Consider the following 21,916-nt stretch of genomic DNA (forward strand, 5'->3'; position numbering starts at 1 on the left):
CGGTCCGTTCGGAGAAGCAAGAACGAGCCGCTATCATTTCGGGTGAGTCACCAAGAGACGCGCGAAAGGCCCATTCCGAAGCCGCAATGAGGCGTTGGCTCTTTAATTTGGCTATGTCCGTGTGTCGGCTTGTAATAAAGTGAAAGCCACCACTCCTCTGCGACATCGTCCTGGATTGCCAGCCCATCGAGCTACAGGGATAGCAATCGTGGATATGTTGCTGCTTACTGCGCTGAGAGCAATTAAGTGAGCGAGGGGGTTCCCGTGCTTTCATTCCGTGCAGTCCGTCTGCCGTCTAGGCTGAAGCGGCGTCGTCTAGGACATCGATTTCGCCATTAGTCGAGTGGCTTGTACGCTGACCCCTTCACCTTTCATCAATCTTTAGCCACTAGGATCGCAGTTCAGCAAGCATCTGATCATAGTCAAGCAGGCACGAGTCACTAGTGCTGCTTATCTCTGCGACTCATCACATTTTACTCTTCCTCCACCCATCGACCTCCTCTCGGCAGGCAAGATTCTACCCATTCGAGGTTTTTTTGACGCGTTTTGACCCAAAAGTTCGTATCTGCTGTACTCGCGACTGCTGGGGAGTTCCTACATAGCGCGAACCAGCTTGTGCATGCTGCAAGGACAATTATTGACCGCTCGCTGCTGCTTTTGGCCAGCCTGCTATAGCAGCATTCGTGGTTGACAGCAGCAGCTGCGCACGGAACTCTGCACGCGCACGCTCAAATTGCGATTCGTTGCGCTGCATCTGCCAGCATCGCAGCAGCAGCTGCAGCAGCTTTGCATGCATCGATCGCGATCTTCAACAAGTCGCATCTTGGCGCGCTTTCCGCGCTGATCTGCCTTATCGCTTGCGCGCGCGTCTATACGTGCGGCGCCTCACCCCTGCGCATCCGCTTGTCTCGGTTTCCTGCACTCATAAGCACATCGGCATCTGGCGCGTACTACTAGCGGACCATTTGCCCCAAAAACCTGGCGCTTTGCCTTGCCGCAACGGTTCATTCGCGCCGCTCGCCTTTGCAGCAGACTGTCTGCCTGCCGCCTGCCGCCTGCCGCCTGCCGCCTGCCGCTCGCACTCGCACTCGCCCTTCGCTTGGCTTGGCTCGTTGCTGCTATAGCCTGCTGCCGCTGGCTGCAGACATCAGCCAACTTTGCCCAGGGCGCGCCTGCCTTATTTGCAGCGCCGCCATTTACGATCGAGCGCAGGCACTTGCAGTTATTGCTCCTGCGCATGCAGCGCAGAGGCCTCAAGGTGGTGAGATCGCATCACACGTCGCTGCAACTATTTCGGCGCGCGACCGCCGACCGGCCGACCGCTTTGGGTGGAACTCAAACGCCCTCGTCCGTTCGCTCGCGCCCCCCAACCGCACATCCTCGCCCTTGCGCCCGTACCTGACTTCCTTCGCTACTCTCACACCACTCGAGTCAACCCCTCGCGTTGATCGGGAGTGGGTGCGCACCTCTATAGAACAACGAGGTAGAGGTCCCTTCAAGATCCACGATTTGGCGGCCCACCAAGCTTGGGAATGATTTCGGTGTCACCCACGCTACAAGCAGGCACGACGGCGGTGTTCGAACACGGTCACCTGCTACAACCCTCTTTTGGCAGGACGACATACAAAGGCAGTGGTGCGACTGCAGCATCATCATCATCATCATCAGCACCTAGAGTGAATATCAGCATGACGTCTGCCACAGCGAGTCCTCGACCACGGCACCACTCCCGCAGCTTCTCCAGCGATGCGGAGCACTTTCCCGTCGCCACGAGCTCGCGATCACCTTCCGCCATCTCCTCCAACGCTCTCCCAAGGCGCGCGCGCAGTGGCACCTCCTCTCCTAGTCCTCCGATGTCTGGTGCTAATAGCCCCAGAAGACTGTCAAATTCAAGCACCTCGCCCGACTCGATCGCATCGACCACTGGGACCTTCTCCGAAAGTTCGAGTGTTGCGAGCAGCCTCAGCCACACTTCCAGTACCTCAAGCATTGCAACGCTGGACCGCCATGAGCGCTCGAACGCTTCGGACGCCTCTCAGCCATCCCGGAAACGATCACCGAACGGCGACACTAACGCAAATTCGGCGTCTGCTTCCGACGCTGCCGCGTTGGAGAGGCTGCGGCAAGCACAAGCGAACCGGCGTCCAAAAATGTTGCGGCTCACACCAGCCTACTCTAGCCTGCCATCGCGTACCGCGAGGTCGCCACTCACAGTTGAGTTGGCCTCGCCGGCCTCCTCATCCTCATCGACTCCAACTCCGAGATCAGTCTCAGATGGAACACCCCAGGTGCAAGCGCTCGCTTTCCCCAGCAAAGGCGCTCGCACAATTGTCGATCCTCCGAAGAGCGCGCCCCTGCATCCATCCTCCCGCAAAGCTTTGGCGATGAAGGCTGCGGCGCCAGAGATCGAGTCGCCAGGTCTTCAGCTGGATCTGAGCCATCTGCCAAGTCCTTCATTGCGCGATCTGCATGGAGCGACTACTTCTCGTATCCCCGACGAAGCACCGCGTGATAGGAATGGAAACCCGCTCAAATCGAGTCTAAAGTCTCCAGGTGCATCTCTGTTCCTGGCACCGAGGGCAGATAGCACACCGTCACTGCCTGCTTCGAAGTACAGAAGTGCGCAAAGTGTGCCATCCACACCCACCGTCAAGGCAGTGCACTTCGACCCTCAATTAGAGCGGGTCAAGGTGTTCAAGTTCAAACAGCGACCGACCGCCGTCTCTCGTGATGGTAGCCCGGAACACACAGAAACTGAGACCGAAGAGGAGCGGGACTCGATGCCCTATGTTCAATACGGACGTCACCGTGGCCACAGCTCGCCAGAGCCAAGTCAGCTGCAATTTGGCGACCGAACACATTTCAGCTCTATGCCTGCACAACCTGCAGAGGCCGAGGAGCAGCTGATCCTGCGGCTGCCCAATTTTCCGTCGTCTACCCGGCTCTCCACCGATCGCGAAGTCTTTTTGGAGCGCATCTTCTTGGCGGATGACCTCAGGTCCGTGAAGGGGACAGTACAGGTGCGCAACATGTCGTTTGAGAAATGGGTGGCTGTTCGATTCACGCTGGACAAATGGGCTACGGTGAATGAAGTATCGGCAGAGTATGCCGAGAGCATTAAGGGCGGGACCGCAGACCGATTCGGTTTCTCCATTAAGCTCAACGAGCTCCTCAGTTGGCCGCGCGGTGCAGCGTCTCACGAGACCAAGAGCATGTACCTCTGCCTCCGCTACACCGTTACCGGTCAGGAGTTTTGGGACAATAATGACGGACTCAATTATCAGCTCGACTTCCGCAAACGTATGGCTCCTTCGACTCCGGTCAGCACACCAGCGGCAGTGCCATCTGCGCCTGCGATTGTGCCCGCCATGTCAAGCGACCCTGGATCTCGCATGCGGCTTGGGAACAGGAACTCATCCTTGTCTGCTGTTCCGCAGAGTACGAACAAGACACGTGTATTCGAGCTGGCACGCAGAGGTGTTGGCACTTCGAAGGGTGGCTTCGCGATGGAAGACCTTCGTAGAGAGCTCGACAGGCTCAAGTCGGACGAAGAGGAGGAAGAACGGTTCTCAGCAAGTGTTGCCGGCGGTAGGGACGGTGCTTCTTCGCCCACCCCGAACCCCCGCCACGCGAGCATGCGCAAATTCTCACCTCCCGCATCACCAGGGCAGCGCAGCAGCTCCCCTTCGATGTGGACGAGTCGTTACGACTTTGGCCAGAGCTTGCGCGATGTGCAGATCGGCGGTCGTCCTGCGCAGCGCGACCGGGCTTCGGCGCTTGATTACTTCTCAGCCAAACCAAGTCCTCGCACTCCGACTCCCAGCGATTACCACTCCGCTGGCCCAGTCGGTGCTGAAACGCCAACTCAGTCTAGCCATCGCCTCGCAGCTTCTATTGATAGCTCCACCGGCAAGTCCTTCGTCGCAAACGTGTCTTCTCCCAATGGCCGCGTTAGCATCGCTAGTACCCCGGCAGACTCTCCAGACTTCTCGCACAAGTTTGGCATGATCTCCCCTGGACTCGAGCATCACGTGGAGCATCAGCCCTTCCTTTCGACCGCTTCCCCATCGCCCACGCGTGCCTCTCCGCCTACTCCATTGGCAACTATGTATGAGGAGCCGCTTGGGGACGATAGGTTCTACACCTTTCCCCGGAGGCGCTCCCCAAAGCCTAGTCCTGGCTTGTCTCCGCTTGGTGCTGTTGGGCGAGTCTTTTTCGAGGGTTCGGGCATGCTTGGCAACGGTGTCAAATCACCCGCTCCATCAGCGATTCGCACCCCAAGTCCCCCGTACGTTGATGAGTACAATAAAGGTCGCCTGGACAAGGCAGCTGAGCACACCAGTGAGCTGTCAAGCTCGAGTCAAGGCCTGATCGTGGATGACTTTGGCAGTCCCTCGTCCTCACCTTCTTCGCCGACTTATAGCGACGTCGGTACCTCCTTTGCTACGCCAGCGGATTCGATCACCAGCATATCGTCCAACGAAGGGGAATTGACGGTCTCGGCTTCCCGTGACAATCGCGCCCCCCGCTACATTGCCGGCCAGCCCAGCTTAGCGGGCGGCCAGACGAAGAAGAGCGCCATCGACTCATCGCCTCGAGGCTCCGTGTCTTCGCTAGGGTCGGAAGGCGGGTCAGAGGGTGCTTTGCGACCATCCTCAATTAGCAGTATGGACGAGCTTATTGCCAGGTACTGCTGGAATGCGGAGCTCGTGCCTAGCGGTGGCTCCTTGATCCCCACTATGGGCACAGATGCTGGATCTTTAGGCTCGCCTTCGACTCCCAGAGCACCGAGCGCAACCGCCAGCGGGGCAACGACGCCAACCCTTGCCTGACCGCATGGATAGCTTCTCCGCTCCACCGCGAGCTATGTTATGAAATCTCACCTTCTTGACTGCACCTACCCGCTCTCGAATCGAAGCGAGAGCATCACATCGGAGGCGAGTCTTGACTCGGCAATATTCTCCACCTCTATATACTACTGCGCTGCATCGATAGAAGTCACTATCAGACACTCAGCACTCCTCTCTCCTTGCTGCTTACGTCTGGTTTACGAGCCGTTCCCGCCCTTCTTTTTGTTCTCATCTTTTTCGAGATTGGATGTCAGCATAGCAAAGACAAAGCAAAGAATCCACAAAGTCATCACTTCTTATAACGATTCACATATTCGAACGTTGCCGCGATTTCATCCATCACGATGCTCATTTTCATGAGTATGCCTGTTAACATAGCAGAGAGCCTTTGCCTCGGAATCTTGATGTGCGATCGACCCATCTTTGCGTCTGCTCCGAGTTGGGCCGTCCGGCCAGTCGCTTATACTCTCGCACATCTGTGACTCATTAGAGATACAAGCAGGCGATGCAGATCTTCCACTCCTCGTATGTGAGCATGCTAATTGTCTCGCCATTCCGCCAGGGCTCTCCACGCAATCGAGCCAAGCAGGGGCGGACTATCTTCGCAGTGAAGCCTTTGCGCATGTTTTGAGAGCAAGTTATCATTGGCTCCATGAGCTCTACATGCTGTTATACAAGATACATGTATCGTACAAGCCGAGACTAGGCAGACGAGGAGGGAGACTCGGCTCCGTGGGCGGTATGGGCGTGGAACTCTTGTCTCGCCATGGTGGACGCTGCAGCAGCAGATCCAAACGTCTCGACTGAGCGAATGATACCGGAACCGACGACAGCATCTCCGTCGTACATGGCGCAGACCTGACCGGGAGCAACGGCTAAAATCGGTCGATCGAAAGAGACCCTGCAAGTGGAGCCAAAGGGCGACGACTGATCACTGATGTGGTCCGAGTCGTGCGTGACTTTGGCCGGAACTGCATCCGCCCTGTATCGGACCTGAGCCGAAATCTGTTTGTGCTGCGTGGAAGCGTGCCAAGTGATTGCTCCCACGTTGACACTGATGGCCCACAGAGCCGGGTGCTCTTGCCCAGCAACGACGCTGATGGAGTTGGTCTTGACATCCTTCGAGCTGACAAACCAAGCCTTCTTTGCGCCGGGAAGACGAGCGCGCTGACCGATCGTGAGCGTGTGTAGCCCCGCGTGACTTCCGAGTCGAGTCCCATCCGGTGAGAGGATTGGGCCGGGCGAGGGCGTTAGGTAAGACGCTGTCGAAGGCACACATTGTCAGCGTGATGCGTCTTCGACACGCCGCATCCTGGGCGCAAGACGCTTACAAATGAAGGAAGCAAAAGCGCGCTCTTGGAGCTTGGTACTGTGCACACGACTCGCCATGCGTCTTGCAAGGTCATGATTGTCTCCCTGTCGAGGTTGCTTTCGTCTCGTTCCCACGAAGCAAAGCCCCATGCTCTCCTCTTGTTCTGCAGCTGGCAGCCTGTGCTTCCTAGCGAGCTCCCTGACCCGACTCTTCTCAAGCTGACTCAGCGGTAGGTGCACTTTCGAGAGCGCGCTTCGTGAAACAGAGGAGAGAAAGTAGGACTGGTCCTTTGTCTTGTCTCGAGCTCTTCGAAGAGCAGCTGAATACCCATCCGGACTGTAGATCAGACCCGCATAGTGTCCGGTCACGAGCCAGGTCTTGCGTGGTCGGCGTCCATACTCTGCTTTCTCCCCGACAGCGAAGCTGCCTGATGCAGATTGCGAGGCGCTCCCGCACAGTACCCGATCCAGCAACGCTCCGAATTTGATCTCGCGATTGCATGCCACGTCTGGATTAGGCGTCTCGCCCCGTTGCCACACCTCCAAGGCCGGCGCAAAAACGCTGAGCCAGTACTGCGTTGACAGGTCGATCTGTTGATTGCAAGGAACGTGCTACCATCAGCACATACTCCGACCAATCGCCCACCTCTGTTGTTCAACATTTATAGTGACGCACTAGCTGAGCATCTTCCTCTTTTAGCCCGAGGGCGACGCAAGTCCGCTTGACACGCTTCCAATCTTCAAGCCAGGAGCAGCCCTCTTTGCCACCTGCTCCAGGCTCGAACGCTTCGCCTTCGTCGAGATCGTTCCAGTTGCGCATGAACAAAGGCGAAGGCTGCAACCCCTGCTGGATGGCCAACAGTGCAGCTACGGACGAATCTACCCCTCCAGACATGGCCAGGTAGGCCAAATCTCCCTTCTGGGGACCCGGACGAGAGTCATTGAGGTCGAAGAGCGGTGGAAGAGTAGATTTGGTTGCGATCCGCCGATGTTGCTGACCTTTGCAGCTGCATCGGTGAAGTGGCAATGCTGCTGCGTACCGACGTGGGGTCTGCCTCCACCAAGAGGTCGACGTCGCAGCGCTCCCTCCCGTTGCTCTTGCTGACCGGACAAGGCTTGGAGTGGACATGACGGCACGATCGCCGTAACTGCCGCAGACTGATCACTGCGTCAGGCTTCCTTGACAATGTCTAGAGTCGCTGCTGCTGGTTGTGAGGGAGCTAAACACAATGAAGTCGTCAGCTAGCGCATTCCCTTGCCGCTCAAGCTCACACAGGGACACCCGTCCATCAACGAAAATTCAAGTTGAAATTCAAGATCGTTAATTTGAGGCTCATCAGATTAAAATTGCTGAATATTGTCCTTTGTGCACGTGATGTAATTGCCTGCATATATCGGCGCGTGTGCGGCACGCATATCGATGACGCCGGCGCGTGAGAGCTCGATCAGCATCAGCTACAGGCTATCACGCAGGCACGCGCCCAGCACGGGCGTCAGCAGCACAGCAGAACGACACTTGGACTCCCGACTCGCATCACTCGACTCGACTCGATCACCGTCACGGTGCATACATACGGCAATCGTGTATCGTACACAGACACGCACCAGTCAGATCCAGAACGCAACAGCTGCAACAACTCGACGAGATTGCCTTGCCACACTCACTCTTGTTGGCTCATCCTCAATCCCTGCTCTCCATACACAAGGATTCTTCATCTACTGAACAGTATCATTATCGTCGCTGGACGGTCACACCTCGACAGACCCTGCGGCCCTCTTTCTTGCCCATCACCATCGTAGCATCAGTATTCGTCACCACCAGAGCGATCCCAAAGCGCAGAGGGCCCCCTCCTCACTCATTTCTCCCTTGCTGGCACTCTTAAGTCGTCATCGAGAAGCTTCAGACTTGGGCATCGACCTCTAGCAGGTCCCTCATAGAGCGCGCGGGGCGCTGCCAAGCGCATCCCCATTGCAATGCCAGTCCTTCAATCCTCAGCGATCGCAGGTGCCTGTGCAGGTCTGGTGTCAAGCATCGTCACGTGCCCATTGGACGTAGTCAAGACTCGTCTACAGGCTCAAGGTGCTCTTCCCACGCCCGGTCCGCCTCCAAGCTCGAGCACTGGCGCGGGACAGCCTTCAATCCCCAAGAACGCTGGACGGGTCGCAACCCATGGCGCTTATCCGAGAAGCGCTGATGCCGGCGCTTCTAAAGCAAAGTCGGAGCTCGACCTCGCGGCATCTAGAAATCCCGATGGTGCTGGCGGCAGTGCGGCAACCCGAATGGGTGGCCCTCATGCTGCCACACAGACACACCCTCTGAAGCTCAGCGAGCTTCGACTGCAGGTAGAGGAGAGGAACAAGTCTGAATTGGAGAGGCAGAGAGCAGCGGAAAAGAGGTACAGAGGACTGTCCGGTGAGTCGAGCGCCTGTTCGAAGCAATGACTGCCGCTACAACAGTGTCCAAAGAAACCGCAGGGAGAGGTGGGATGCCAAGGGAAAAGCTAGCACTCAAGGTCAGAGACTGGCTATGGCAGCCATGCTCCAGATTATTGGCTGCCTCCATGTTCTCGCGCCGGCGATGGGTCATTAGACTGCTTTCCTCCTCGCGTCGCTTTGGCTGCTCTCATGATACTGACAACAGTTGCAATGCCTATCACCCCGTAGCGACCGTTCGGAGGATATGGCAGACGGACGGATTGCGAGGCTTCTACAGAGGTCTTGGGCCCACCATATTCGGCTATTTGCCCACTTGGGCGATCTACTTCACCGTGTATGATGGCTGCAAAGACTTTCTGAGTCGTCGCAAGCAAGGAGGTGCGTGCTTAAGGTGGTCTTACGCGAGGTCCGCACACCGAGAAGGCCCGCACTGCTGACGCAACTCTTTATTGTTCGGGCTCAGAGCACGAGGACGACTTTCTCAACCACATCCTCAGTGCGATGACGGCGGGTGCTGCCTCTACTTGCGCCACATCGCCTCTTTGGGTCGTCAAAACTCGCTTCATGCTTCAGTCATCCTCTTCCACAGATGGCGTGAGGCGGTATAGACATACAGGCGATGCCTTCGTACAAATTTGGAAGACCGAAGGAATCAGGGGCTTCTATGCTGGACTGTTGCCCAGTCTGTTCGGGGTCAGTCATGTCGCAGTACAATTTCCGCTCTATGAGAGCTTCAAGGCGTGGAGTCGTGAGTAAGACGTCAGAACGGGCTCCCTAGCTCGAACAAGTGCAACCCAGCATGCTGAATGTAGACCCGCACATACACTTAGGGAATCATTGGCAAACGGACGAGCTCCAACCCAGCATCATCTTGACGTGCTCGAGTGGAGCCAAGATGATCGCTAGTGTCCTGACCTACCCGCACGAGGTCTTGAGAACACGTCTACAGATGCAGCCTCGAGTGGCAGCGGCAGCGGCAGCCGCCGCTGCAGCCGGGGAAGGCAATCACGCGGCGCCGAGTCATCTTTCACTCTCGCAAGTGCAGCAAAGCGCTGCAGCCGCAAATGCAGGTGGGGCCCGGCGAACCTTGTCTACGCTGGTTTCTGCTCCTAGAGGAAGGTCTGGGGGAACCGCTGTCACATCTGCGCATTTAGGTAACGCGCGGCGCATCTCCAATATGGGCAACAGAGGTCATGGAGGAAAGTACAAGGGGGTCTTGCACGCCTGCGCAATCATTGCTAGGGAGGAAGGTGTTAGAGGATTCTACAGGGGAATGGGTGTGAATTTGGTGCGGACCGTGCCCAGCTCTGCTCTGACCATCTTGACGTGAGTACTCACAAGTACGACGTCGACAATCGTTGCTGTGCAGCCGCTGATCCACTTCTCTCTTTGCGTGCGTCTTTGTCCAGTTACGAGGTCATGATGCAGCACCTCACCGCTAGCCCTGATGGTGATGATCACTACGAAGGTGAAGACGGGCAGCCCGACGCAGTCTCGGACGACCAGTCGCGCTCGTAAAAGGCATGTTGAGGACAGGAATGCCCAGCCATTCTGCTCGACGCTAAGCCACCAAACAAGTTCGCCAGCCGTTGGTTCGCCTTAGCACTCATCGTGATGCAATTTGCGAGGTGCATCTATAGCCTCGATGAGCAGCATAATCAGTCTCGAAGGTGCGAGCTTCGTGCGAGCCACTTTTACCAGCGTTCTGATGGGGCACCGAATATGCATTTGCTTCCCACCGAGTCTGCACTCGAACAGCACTGTCCCTTTCACCCGCTTCGCAAGCCTTCATTTTGCACAATGTTACATAGCATAGATACCAGCGTGTCTGGTGTGGATCTGGCGCGGAACGGTGAACGCTGAACGCTGAACGCTGAGCTGACAAGGATCACCGCAGGCGTTGCAGAGCATGTGAGCTGAGTAAGCAAGGATCAATGTGGTGCGCCTTGGCGACTGAGTGCCATGTACATGTACAGGGTGAGCAAGTGCTTGCAACGCGATTTCGATAAGACGAGCACGGCGGCGTTTGAGTAGGCTTTCATCCTTCTTCGCAAGTGACGAGCGATGTTCAGGAGCTCCTCCTCTTCTTGCTCTGCTCCTTCTTCGAGCTGTCAGCCTCCTCCTTGCGTTTGGCGGTTTTGGCTCCCACCGCATCCTTGCTTGCAGCGGAGGCTTTTGTGGGCACAGCGGCCGCTCTCTTCGCTGCTTTGACTGGTGCAGCGACAGCCTCTTCCTCCCCCTCTTCCGCATCATCATCGCCAGAGTCCTCATGATCCTCCTCCTCCTCCTCCTCGTCTTCTTCTTCATCATCATCATCCTCATCGCTCGCTTCCGCAGTCTCCTCATCGACTGGAACTTCCTTCGCGCCGACCCATAGATCCTTCAAGTCGCAATTCCAAACAGGCAACGAGACGCTCTTGGCGGTCTTGACCTCGAGCGACTTGAGATTCTCCCAACCGCCTTCGACTCTGCTAACAATCTTTGGCAAAGCTGCGCTGAATTGATCGACCAACTGTTCAGCACTGAGGTGAGAAAGTGTGCCTAACCGCACCGAGCTGAATGCCGCACGACGCAAGAATTGTGCGTCAGACAAGAATGGATGCGGTGAGGTGAGCTTGGAAGACTTACACGCAACAGCCCTTATTGGCTGCATATTGGGTCGAGTTAAGCACCGCATTCAGCTCCTTGTCCAGTCTTCCGTTCTCTGGCCGCGTGATGTCCACAGGATGCGGTTGTCTGCCAGAAGCACGCGCGGGGCGAGTCAGCATGGGAATTGTGTTTCCAAGCACCTCGCTCTAGTGTACACCCATATGCGATGAGAGGGTGGATCGCTCTTCCCATTGACATCAACTTACTTTTTGCTTTCCAACCACTTCTTGCCCAGCAGCTTGGGCAACATTCTCAATATCCTCTCGTCGGCCAAAAAGATGTCGTAGCTGTTCATCAACTGCCTTCGCGCCTCGTACGGAGAGAACTTGCCCTTCAGCTTGGAAACGTCGACTACTCGGTGGATGCTTTTGATTTTGTTCGCGATGAGCAAGTCTTTGGTCGCTCGTTGTGGATCTTTGACCAGAAGTAGCACTTCGCTGGTGGGAGCGTGTGGAGAGTGCGGCAGCGGACTGCGACGAGGATGAGGTGTGATGCGATAAGGTCAGCGCATTCCCTTCAGACTTTGCATGTCTGCTCTGCTGCGACTCACATTCTGTAAGGCTTGACTTTTCTCGTCGGGCTCAACCGCTTGACATTGACCTGCAGGAAGAGCACCTCATCCGCTGCCGAACCACCTTCGAGAGGCAACTGGCTCTTGCCTCCGGAAGCACTGCTGCTTTTCCACTTGAGATTCTGCTTTTCCAGAGCCTGCATCGCCTTGAGACATTGCGAGCGGGACACTCTGCCTAGGAGTTTGTCCGGATCAGAAGACTTTTCGGGAAGCGACGAGGTGAGAGGAGCTGATGGTGCGGTCTTGAGGTTGGATGCTGGGAGCGCCTTGCTCGGTCGCCCGGATGAGCCTTTCGAGGCTGCCTTGGTGCCCGCCATGATGATCTGGACAGCGGTTGATGCTGTATGGTGGGATGTATGCGAACTGCGTACGATCTTCACGAGTCTCAAAGAACCACGGGGTCGAGAGTGGGAAGTGAGCGCAGCCAAGGAGTCGATCTTACAAGACGCAGCAGCGGGCGCTTGATCGACTGCAGTCACTGGATTTTGTGATTTACGATCCCACTCCGATCTTCAAATTTCCCCCTCGAAAATTCCAAAAGCCCGCCAAGGATAGACATCACGTGAGGCACTATTCTCTGACGATTCGTACGAGAGCGGAGGCGTCGCAACCCCTGAGAGCGAAATCAGACGCTGCGACACGGAGACTCTCGCGTCCCGGCGGTCTCGTTCGCAGCACGCGCGCGCGTGCAAAGCAGTGCGCGCTATGTAATGCTTAGTCTATTCGACAGTGAGTGGATGATCATCACTCCACCCTCCCCTCCCTCTACCTCTGCACTCAGCTCCATCGAAGTGTTCCTTACGACCCATCACGCCTCTCCACATTCACGACTGTCACGCTTTCACGAAATTTCGCGAACGAAACAATTATCACGATTACGAGACACTGCGCAATCGGAGCATCCGCATCGCGTGCAACCGGGTACACGCCAAGTACGAGGAGAACACCTCAGCATTCCCAACCAGCTCGTCCGGCTCCCTCTGTTCACAACGGTATGCGTCTGACCGTCTCGACACTGTTCGCAGCCAGCTGCATGGCTGTGCTGCAATCCCAAAGCAATGCCGCACCGCTGCCTGGTCAAGCGGCTGTCGCCGCACCTATTCCAGGTCACTCGTCCGGTCCCACGCCGGGCTCAGCGTTCGTGAGACCTAAAGCCACCGCCCTTGCCTCTGCACGCACGGCTCCTACCGCCGCACCGCGCCCAGCAAACCTCAATGACGAGGCTGGTCTTACCCCGGACGATTTGTACGATTTTTGGAGAGTTGCCAATGTGGACGAGATCTCTGAGGGTGGCTCAGCACCGAGCAGCGGCAGAATCAGCGGCATGAAGGAGCTGCAATACATTTTGCAGCTGGACAACAAGCGGTGGACCTCAGAGCTCGACATGATCGACCTAGAGCAGCACCCTAAGCTGCAAAAGAGATCTCCGACGCCCGTAGCTCAAGCCAATCAGGATCAACCAACCGTGCCGCTCTCCACCCTGCCTTCCCCAACCTTTCCGGCAAACATTCCGAGCTGTCCGAAATGTCAGGAAAAGTATTCGAGTCTGAGCTCCTGCATGCAGGCCAGCTCCGTCTTTGAGAATTCTACCAATATCTTCAACAGCCCATGGGACTACATTTCCGTCATCAAATGCGCCTGCACCGACACTTTCCAGGCCGTCTATCCCCAGTGTGTGTGAGTAGGCAGCGTGCAGCATAGGCGCAGGCTGGGTTCTGCAAGCAAGCAAGAGGGAAGGAAAGACACTCAAGTCGTGTCCAGCGAATCGCTGGCAACGTGAGCTCCTTCAAGCGACGTAAGCCTCATACTGACACCCTTTTCCAACTTCGATCCTTTCTTGCGCCCTTGCAGTGACTGCTTGTGAGTAACAGCTCCTTGATCAAGTACTTCAGAGTTCACAGTGGTGCTGTTGCCATGTTACGAGCTCCTTGACTCATGGCTGCGAAGGACAAGCAAGCAAGCCCAAATGTCTAACGTCGTTTCCGCCTTTCCCTGATGCGTCGTCTCGCGATCCCTCGATCTGTCAGTCAAAACACCAACCGTGAGTCGCACATGCTCCCGCTTACAGACTAGCGGCGGTGCTGAACTGCGCTTGACGCCTTTTCGCCATGTCGCCCTGCAGAATGCTGGTGGCTGGGGACAGACCCGGAAGGGACTGGCGCGCCTCAGATCGTGACCAACATGAGGTCCTTGTGCGGATTGGGAAGCGCGTTGTTGGGCGGCGTGGCCAGCGCCAACAACATCTCCGCCGTCTCCTCCAGCAGGACCTTTAGCGCAGTGACTACGTGAGTGTTCAAATTACGCGCGACTTGTCGACAAGACCAAACGATTGCGCTGACACGCACGCAATGCGCGAGATGCAGTGGTGCTGGCTACGATACGGACCAGACGACCGGTTCATTGTTTGGTAATTCGGCATTTTCGCAGACAAGAATCGTGCCCATGCTAGCATTCAACCTCGTCGCTTTCATCCTCGGAGCTGCACTCTTGCTGTGATTCAGGTTTCGTCTGCCCCTCTCGTTGTTGTTTCTTCCAAACGGACAGTCGAAAGCGCTTATCTGCATTTTCTTCACAGGGCCAGCGGTGTCCAGGCTGCACGTTGGGGCCCTTCCCGCTTCATATACCTTAATAGGAATCTTTTGTACTTGTCTCGTTCACACGCATACTCTTTCTTAGCGTGCCTTTTGCCACAAAGACATGCGCTGCAAATACTTATTGTCTACTCGAGGGGTCGACAGACCTTGCGAATGGTATGCTGTGATTCTCGACGGCCATGTCCGAGATGCTTGCGATCGAAATGTACCAAGGTGATGTGGGCGACGACGACGTTCGCGATGCAGCATGCTAACTTCCGATGGTAACGTTGACAATTTCTGCAAACCGACACGACATGAGCTGTGTTCAGAGCGGGAGAGGAGCGGCTCTACGTCGGACATCAAACACTCACTGATGTCGTCCCTAGGCTTGTCGCTCTTGTCGGTCTTGACATTCTCAATGGCGTGTATCACGTCCAAGCCTGCTACGCATCTGCCAAAGACGGTGTGCTTGTTGTCCAGCCAAGGAGTGGGAACGGTAGTGATGAAGAATTGTGACCCTGTGCGCACAGTAGCAAGCGAGCGTGAGTGCCCCGCGCACAGCCTGCTATTTCCAAGCACCGGTCTGCGCACGTACCATTTGTGTTTGGCCCAGCGTTGGCCATGCTCAGCGTGTAGGGCCTATCGTGCCTCAGCTCCTTGACAAATTGATCCTCAAACTCCTTGCCCCACAGGCTCTCTCCTCCGGTTCCGTCCCCCAATGGATCGCCAGTCTGCAGCATGAACTTCTTGATGATCCTGTGAAATATGACGCCGTCGTAATAACCTTTTCTAGCCAAGCCAACAAAGTTTTCCACCGTCTTGGCGACCTGCTGGTCAAAAAGACGGAGATGTATGTCACCCATCGTTGTGTGCAGCACGGCGGTGGAGGCCACCTTGCTGCGTGACGCTTTGCCTTGCTGGGCCGCCGCTATCGTCTGTTCTTCCCGCGTCGGCTTCTCGTTGATCACGTCTCGATCAGCTCCGCTTCGGGATCGAGGATCACTATGGTGCAGCAAAGCAGACACGCATCAATGCATAAGCTGGCTACTCAGGTCGAGAGGTATCAAAACTCCAGTCTGCTCACCTCTCCGGCTCGTTTCGTGTGAAGAGGTAGAACCGAGCACGCTTGAATGCCGTGCAGAAAAGTGTGGGATCCAAGACATCCTTCTCATTTGCAAGTGGATTATCAGAAGCAGCCAGGGCCTAATGTGTGGAGACAGGCAAAAGAAGAGCGACGTTTTCAGCGCTTTGGGGATCCTGATACGGCAGCCCATGGCAACTCACGATGCTCTTCGGCGCCTTTTGCTTTGCGATGCCCTGAAAAAGCGCAATGTTGGTGAAGCGCATCGTTTCGTCTTTGCCAAGGATCATGACCACATCGTTGCTGAGTATGTTGACGACTGCGAAGAGAGTGATGCAACATAAGACTTGATTTCGACGGGATGGGAGTCCAGCAACGCTTTTTCACTCACCTTTGATACCCAACATGCTGGGGTATACTAAGAAGTTGCCACTTTCATCAAATGCTGCGCTAGCTGTACACGCCCCACTAGCAGCCTTGACAGCATCGCCAAGGGCATCGGCACAGCTAGCATCGATATCACGTTCCAAAGCTAAACGCCTTCCGAACTGCATATCGTCCAATCTATCAGGTCCGTCCCCATTTGCTTGCCGTTCTTGCTGAGCGGCCAAAGATTCGTCGTACTTCTGCAGCAGCTTGCCGCTTGCAAAGTCGAATAGACGCACTTGGCGATCTGCCGGAGAGAGCGTGATGAAGCGGGAAAAGTCGGGCGAAAATGTCAGAGTCGCAGGCACAGACTTGGACTGTGGCCCAAGAGGCATGTCCAGATCAGCTGCGAATCCTCACGTCGTGCAAGAGCAGCACGGTAACGGTCACTCACCTTTTTGAAGTCAAACAAATCTGTTTGACTCTTGTACTGCCACAAACTCGAATGCTTGGGGAGCGAGTACGGTTCCTTGGGGCTCCAGTATTCGACCATGCCAGAGGTGTCTGAGGATACTATGCAATCGTACAGCTCATTGTACTGTTTCACCGCAACGGACACCTATGAGCCAAGGCGAGATTCATGCGTGGAGAAAGACGCAGACTCACGGCCAAGAGATGTACAGGTGCACGATGAACGCCTGTCGCCTCTGCTGACGGTGTCCCTTCACCTCTTCCGTCGTAGAATCGAACAGTGCTGGAGCCCTCCTCCGCTCTGCAATGAGCCAGCGGAAGGATCACGTCAGCTTCTGCTTCGCGTCAAGCGCGAAGCGCGCCGAATACCCTCACTCACACTGCCAACAATGTGCCAGCTCGACCTCCTTTGTGAACCCAAGCGCAGGCGCGCGGCACGTAGGGCAGCTGGAGCATGTTGATGAGGTCTGAAAGTGCACAGTCGTTCGGGGCAGCCAGGCATGCATCAGCTCCTTTTCCCATCCTTCTATGCTTCTTTCTGGCCTCAGACTCACCGAAATTTTGTACATCAAATACCTTGATGCTCCCATCGCTCGCAGCCGTGGCGAAGAGGTTGCCATCCGAGCTGGCGCTCACGGCCACGACGGGTGCCAAGTGAGCTCTGTAGTGTTTGACGAATTCGATTCCCTGTTCCTGCTTCTTCCAGAACTTCACATGTCCATCCACCGAGCTCGTGATCAGAAAGTTGGTGTTGCGCGTGACGGTGACAAAGTTGACCACATCTCGGTGCATCAGAGACTTGTAATACCTTTCGGCATTCGGCAGGTTGCTGAGGTACAGCGTTTCGTGCTGCAGCACCTTGCGCTTCTTGCGAGCCGCCGCCGCCTCTGGAGCTTTCTCTTCATCTCCATTCCCTCCATCCTGCGCTGCATGCCCAGACGTGGCGGAGTCTCGTTCGTCTGACAAGGACTCCCTCCGTCTTTCCCGCTTCTTCTCCACTGCGGAAGCCATTTGGTAAGGCAACGATGGCTAGCGCAGGACCTCGCTGGGATGGAGTGCAATCCAAAGTGAAGGAAGAGCGTTGCGTGCGTTGCGGTCAGTGGAGGTGTAGACTCTGAATAGAATCGCAGACGCTGCGAAAACCCGAGGATGGGCAAGCAAGGGGTTGGACCTCAGATGCCTGGATAGACGCGGGCTTTCAAGCGTGTGGAGATCCACAATCGCGAATCACGAATGTGAGTGGTGAATGCAGCTTCAGAAGAACGCGGCTCATCTTGGTATTTCTCGTGCGATTCAAGGGCGCACATGACCGCGCATGCAGGCGCGCTTCACTTCTGTTGCGACGAAGCACGTCTTCCAAAGCTCGCGCCACAGACATTAAGGAGCGGGGGGAGAGGATAGCTCTTCATTCGTCAGTGATGATGTAGAACAAAGCGAAGTGTTGTATCTATCCTGAAGAGAAAGTACTAATGCAAAGAGAGAGAGAGCGTATAGGCAGCGAATGAAGGTGTTGGTATATATCAATGAGAGGAAACATGCTGTACGACTACACGATATTTTCAAGCCATTTCCACAGCGACCGGCTCGTATCCGGCACCATCTGTTCGCCGAGTCCTCAGCTGATTGACGCGCGCAAAGACGTACTGCACTGGGCTGGTCGCAAACTCCCATGCGCCAGGAGGAATCGAGGTGCTGATGCGCGGCCACGGGCTACCAGGGCTCGAGGGCCAGCGCTTATCGACAGGAGAGGTGAGATCATCCTCGTCATCCGCAGCCGTGCCGATGAAATGTGGCCTCTTCCAGAAACGCAAGGTGAGAGAGCTAAGTACGACGCTGACGCTGCTACATGCCATCGCCGCGCCGGCCACCATAGGATGAAGGTGCCATCCCCAGGGTAAAAAGATTCCCATGGCCAAGGGAATGCTGACGATGTTGTACAGCGTGGCCCACAAGAAGTTGAGCCTGATTTGAGAGAAGATTCGCCTTGCGAGGTGCAGAGCTGCAGGGACATCCCGAAGATCCGATCTCATCAAGACGACGTCGGCGGCTTCGATGGCGATCTCGCTGCCAGTCGAGAGAGCGATTCCTACCGACGCCGCAGCCAGGGCTGGAGAGTCGTTGATGCCATCACCTACCATTGCAATTCCGCCAGTACGCGACTTGCTTGCTTCAGCTTGGCTTCGAAGCCGTGTGATGATGCTACGCTTTCCATTAGGACTCAGGCCGGCATGCACAGCATCGGCAGAGAGGCCAAGCTGCTTTGCGATGGCTAGAGCAGTAGTCTCCGTGTCGCCAGTCAACATCCCGACCCGAACGTTCATTCGCGTCAGCGCAGCGATGCAAGGTCGTGCGCTAGGTTTGAGCTTGTCGGCCAGAGACAAGACGAGTGCGAGTGAGCCGTCGATGGCTGCAAAGATGACTGTTCTTCCGGAACTCTCCTCGGCGTGTCGGAAAGCATCTAGATGCGCCGCTAAAGCAGTTGACCCTTCAGCGCCAACAAAGTCCAATTTGCCGATTCTGACGATGTGAGTAGATATGGGTTTGCCGCTCGTGCCTTCAAGAACAACTCTGCACTTGACACCTGCGCCCGTGACGCTCTCAAAAGATGTCGCTTCAGCTTGGGGCGGAAGCGATTCAGTGCTGCGCGCGTGTGCTGAAACTTGATCCGCACAATACTCCGCAACAGCACGAGCAAGCGGGTGCTCGCTTCTGCGCTCAGCGGCAGCGACTGCGGCCAAGACACCCTGGCGTGACAAGGTCCCTACCACAGGGACATCCAGCTCCCTAGGCACTGGCAACAGCTTGAGGTGCTCCTTGGCGACAGCGCTTTCTATCGTGCCATTCGGCCAGCACAGGGCGGAGACGGACAGCTTGCCTTCGGTCAGGGTGCCAGTCTTGTCGAATAGAACTTGGCTGATGGTATAGCTGGCCTCTAGGGGGCCGCCGCCTTTGATGAGGATGCCATTCTGAGCGCCGACGCCCGTGCCGACCATGACGGCGGTAGGCGTGCTGAGACCCAAAGCGCACGGGCAAGCGACGACCACGACCGAAATGCAGAGCTTCAAGCAGACCATAAATTTCGTAGCTCCTTCTTGCTGAAATACGTCGGGAAGCTGATGCGTGCCAAGAAGATGTGCAATGATCATCCAGGAGATGAACGTCATGCCGCCAAGACCAATGACCATGGGCACGAAGACGCCAGCAACTCGATCTGCGTACGCTTGAATGGGCGCTTTGCTAACTTGCGCCTCCGAGACCAATCGAACGATCTGGGCAAGACTAGCATCTTTGCCGGCACGAGTGACGATGATGTCTAGACTGCCCAAGCCATTGACAGTGCCACCAATGACGTTGCTTCCGACAGTCTTGGAGACGGGCATGGCTTCCCCAGTCACCATGCTCTCGTCTACTGTACTCTCTCCGCGCACAACCAAGCCGTCGGCGGCAATCTTCTCTCCTGGCACAACCTTGACGTAGTCGCCCTTTTGTATAAGCTCGCTGCCAATGCGACGTTCGCGCGTCATTGCCTCCTTGTCCTCCCAGATAACCGCTGTGCTTGGTGTCAGACCGATGAGCTTAGAGAGAGCTTCGCTGGTCTTGCCCTTCGCCGCGTTTTCCAGATACCTTCCGAGCGAGACGAATGTGATGAGCATCGTTGAAGTCTCGAAAAATGTTGACGGCCGGAGACACTCGGCTCCGCTGCCACAGAGCAGGCCGAAGAGCATGCTGAACGTGCTGTATGCAAACGAAGCTGTGGTGCCGAGGACAATCAGAACGTCCATAGTCGCTGAGCCGTGTCTCAAGGCTTTCCACGAAACCAAGTAGAACCGCTTGCCAATGCCGAATTGCACTGGAGCCGTCAGGGCCAGACTGAGCAAATCCTGCAGGTACAGGTTCGGTAGAGGTTGCCAAACAAGTATTGATCGACTGAACGACCACCTAGGCAAGAGCATATTGATGAAAAAGACTGGTACGGCGAAGGACAAGGAGAAGAGAAAAGCATGTCGCCACTCTGCTATCTCCTTGACTCTAGCGAGACTTTGCAACTGAGTGTCGTCGCTAGTCGCAGCGCTGAGAGTGGCGTCGAAGCCACAATCCTCCACCAATTCCACCAGATCTCTGGGGCCGACCTGCCGTGTGTCAATCTCTATTTGAGCCGTCTCCATGGCGAGACTGACAGATGCGTCGATCACGCCTGCTCTACTTCTCAGGGCCTTTTCGATCGTCGAGGTACAGCTGGCACAAGTCATGCCGTAAATGTGTAGCTGAACCGTATCTTCTGCGATCTCGATCAACGCCGATGCCTCGAAGCCGATGTCTTCGATTTCTTCAGCGATCTTGGCCGGCGTCCATCTGCTCGCATCGTACGCGACGACGGCTCGCTCAGCCAATAGAGCCACCGAGACGGAGTAGATGCCTGCTTGCTGTCGCAGCATGCGCTCTATCGTCTGTGGTGCAGGACGGAGACGGGAAGCAGTGGTCAGAAATGTGCTCATGAGGCCAGTAGTCGATCGCCTGGAGCGCCTCCGGCTGCGAGAATTCTGAATCATTTCCTGCCTACACGTGCAACTTCGCAACACTCACCTCAACACATGCTCCGCATGTCATGCCTCCCACCTTGAAGGTAGCTGTGACTTCATCCTGGCGCACGCCAAAAGTGCTGCTGAGCTTGGAGGAGCCCACCTCCTTTTCGGAAGGTGACAGATCAGAGCTCATTGTCGTTGCTGAGGGCGATGGGTGGCGGAATAGATTTACGGCGGATAGAAGGCAGATGAATGGTGGCGAGTGAAAGCGCAGCTTGCCGTCTAAGCACCAGAGACGATGTGTGCTGAAGATGCAGGAGGTGCTTGGGACGCAAAAGGCAACGAATATATGGTGCTCCAGTTCCAGACGGTGCCCTCTCCTTGTACGCGGCTATGGGCACGGCTGAGGTCGCATTCGAAAGGGTGGGCCAGTGGCTCGCTGATGGGTGTAACGAAGTTGTAGAAGAGGCAGCCCAGTCGAGCAAGGCGTGGCGATGCGCAATGCAGCTTAGCCAAGAATACTTCGATGTCCGTGATCAGGACTGCTCACGGCTCAGCTCGCGCCGACTTGCTGATCTGGTGCGGAGCGAAAAGAGCTCAGTGGTAGAGCCTGCAGCTTGAACTTCAGGAGGTAATTAGCTTGTTCCTATTGCCTGAGCGATGCGAAGTGTGCAGGCGTGGTATGTGGCGTGTATGGTGCGTGGTGAAGGGGTGCACAGGTCAGAGAGGCCACTGCAAGTGCTCGCTAAGATGTAGCTCTGCTCGTTGCGCTGACCGCATGCACAGCTGACTTGGTAAGGTACCGTACATGTATCCAGTCGTGAGTGCACGTTATACCCGCGGTTCCTATCTGATGATGGCGTCAGAAAACGGCTCCAAACTCCGAACTTCAAGATTATTGCAGGAATTGAAGGCATGCATACATGCAGCAGCCCTCCGCTCGCGCGGACATCTCTTGCCGCTCGTTCCGCGGGCGAGCGGGCGGGCGGGCGGGCGTAAGCTGCTGTCAGCTGAAGTCACGAAAGCAACAATCGTGAATCGTGAGTTAGAGGACACGCAGGAAAGGAATTCGTGATTCAATC

The 21,916-nt window shown here is 56.0% G+C and overlaps 7 protein-coding genes across 7 annotated transcripts; 3 read left to right on the forward strand and 4 right to left on the reverse strand.

Annotated features, from left to right (window-relative positions):
* Positions 1-1,688: 1,688 nt before the first annotated feature.
* On the forward strand, positions 1,689-4,832 carry IE81DRAFT_339327 (hypothetical protein; the record flags this gene model as incomplete). Its single annotated transcript, XM_025515570.1, has 1 exon — positions 1,689-4,832. One exon carries the CDS (start codon positions 1,689-1,691, stop codon positions 4,830-4,832), a length of 3,144 nt encoding a protein of 1,047 aa, XP_025372525.1.
* A 532-nt stretch (positions 4,833-5,364) lies between these two features.
* On the reverse strand, positions 5,365-7,408 carry IE81DRAFT_320108 (hypothetical protein). Its single transcript, XM_025512921.1, has 3 exons — positions 6,838-7,408; positions 6,182-6,752; positions 5,365-6,112 (listed from the first exon to the last, which is right to left on the reverse strand). Exons 1-3 carry the CDS (start codon positions 7,288-7,290, stop codon positions 5,553-5,555), a joined length of 1,584 nt encoding a protein of 527 aa, XP_025372526.1. The 5' UTR covers positions 7,291-7,408; the 3' UTR covers positions 5,365-5,552.
* A 297-nt stretch (positions 7,409-7,705) lies between these two features.
* On the forward strand, positions 7,706-10,417 carry IE81DRAFT_320109 (mitochondrial carrier). The gene is made up of 5 exons (XM_025512922.1): positions 7,706-8,574; positions 8,826-8,975; positions 9,061-9,345; positions 9,428-9,923; positions 10,007-10,417. The coding sequence occupies exons 1-5, from the start codon at positions 8,136-8,138 to the stop codon at positions 10,113-10,115; spliced, it is 1,479 nt and encodes a 492-aa protein (XP_025372527.1). The 5' UTR covers positions 7,706-8,135; the 3' UTR covers positions 10,116-10,417.
* Positions 10,418-10,665: 248 nt separating this feature from the next.
* On the reverse strand, positions 10,666-12,134 carry IE81DRAFT_339329 (ribosomal protein L1; the record flags this gene model as incomplete). The annotated part of the gene is made up of 4 exons (XM_025515571.1): positions 10,666-11,152; positions 11,226-11,333; positions 11,453-11,716; positions 11,797-12,134. The coding sequence occupies 4 exons, from the start codon at positions 12,132-12,134 to the stop codon at positions 10,666-10,668; spliced, it is 1,197 nt and encodes a 398-aa protein (XP_025372528.1).
* A 466-nt stretch (positions 12,135-12,600) lies between these two features.
* On the forward strand, positions 12,601-14,547 carry IE81DRAFT_320111 (hypothetical protein). Its single transcript, XM_025512923.1, has 5 exons — positions 12,601-13,494; positions 13,669-13,677; positions 13,845-13,858; positions 13,940-14,102; positions 14,181-14,547. Exons 1-5 carry the CDS (start codon positions 12,812-12,814, stop codon positions 14,311-14,313), a joined length of 1,002 nt encoding a protein of 333 aa, XP_025372529.1. The 5' UTR covers positions 12,601-12,811; the 3' UTR covers positions 14,314-14,547.
* IE81DRAFT_309006 (hypothetical protein) lies at positions 14,256-17,534 on the reverse strand. The gene is made up of 10 exons (XM_025512388.1): positions 16,866-17,534; positions 16,691-16,778; positions 16,507-16,612; positions 16,295-16,438; positions 15,866-16,217; positions 15,678-15,793; positions 15,478-15,596; positions 14,989-15,395; positions 14,765-14,911; positions 14,256-14,690 (listed from the first exon to the last, which is right to left on the reverse strand). The coding sequence occupies exons 1-10, from the start codon at positions 17,320-17,322 to the stop codon at positions 14,662-14,664; spliced, it is 1,965 nt and encodes a 654-aa protein (XP_025372530.1). The 5' UTR covers positions 17,323-17,534; the 3' UTR covers positions 14,256-14,661.
* A 257-nt stretch (positions 17,535-17,791) lies between these two features.
* IE81DRAFT_189214 (putative CCC2-P-type ATPase) lies at positions 17,792-21,192 on the reverse strand. Its single transcript, XM_025510767.1, has 2 exons — positions 20,896-21,192; positions 17,792-20,759 (listed from the first exon to the last, which is right to left on the reverse strand). Exons 1-2 carry the CDS (start codon positions 21,025-21,027, stop codon positions 17,871-17,873), a joined length of 3,021 nt encoding a protein of 1,006 aa, XP_025372531.1. The 5' UTR covers positions 21,028-21,192; the 3' UTR covers positions 17,792-17,870.
* Between the last annotated feature and the right edge of the window lie 724 nt (positions 21,193-21,916).

This window comes from Ceraceosorus guamensis (genome assembly GCF_003144195.1).
Source record: "Ceraceosorus guamensis strain MCA 4658 unplaced genomic scaffold IE81scaffold_5, whole genome shotgun sequence".
Lineage (NCBI taxonomy): Eukaryota > Fungi > Basidiomycota > Exobasidiomycetes > Ceraceosorales > Ceraceosoraceae > Ceraceosorus > Ceraceosorus guamensis.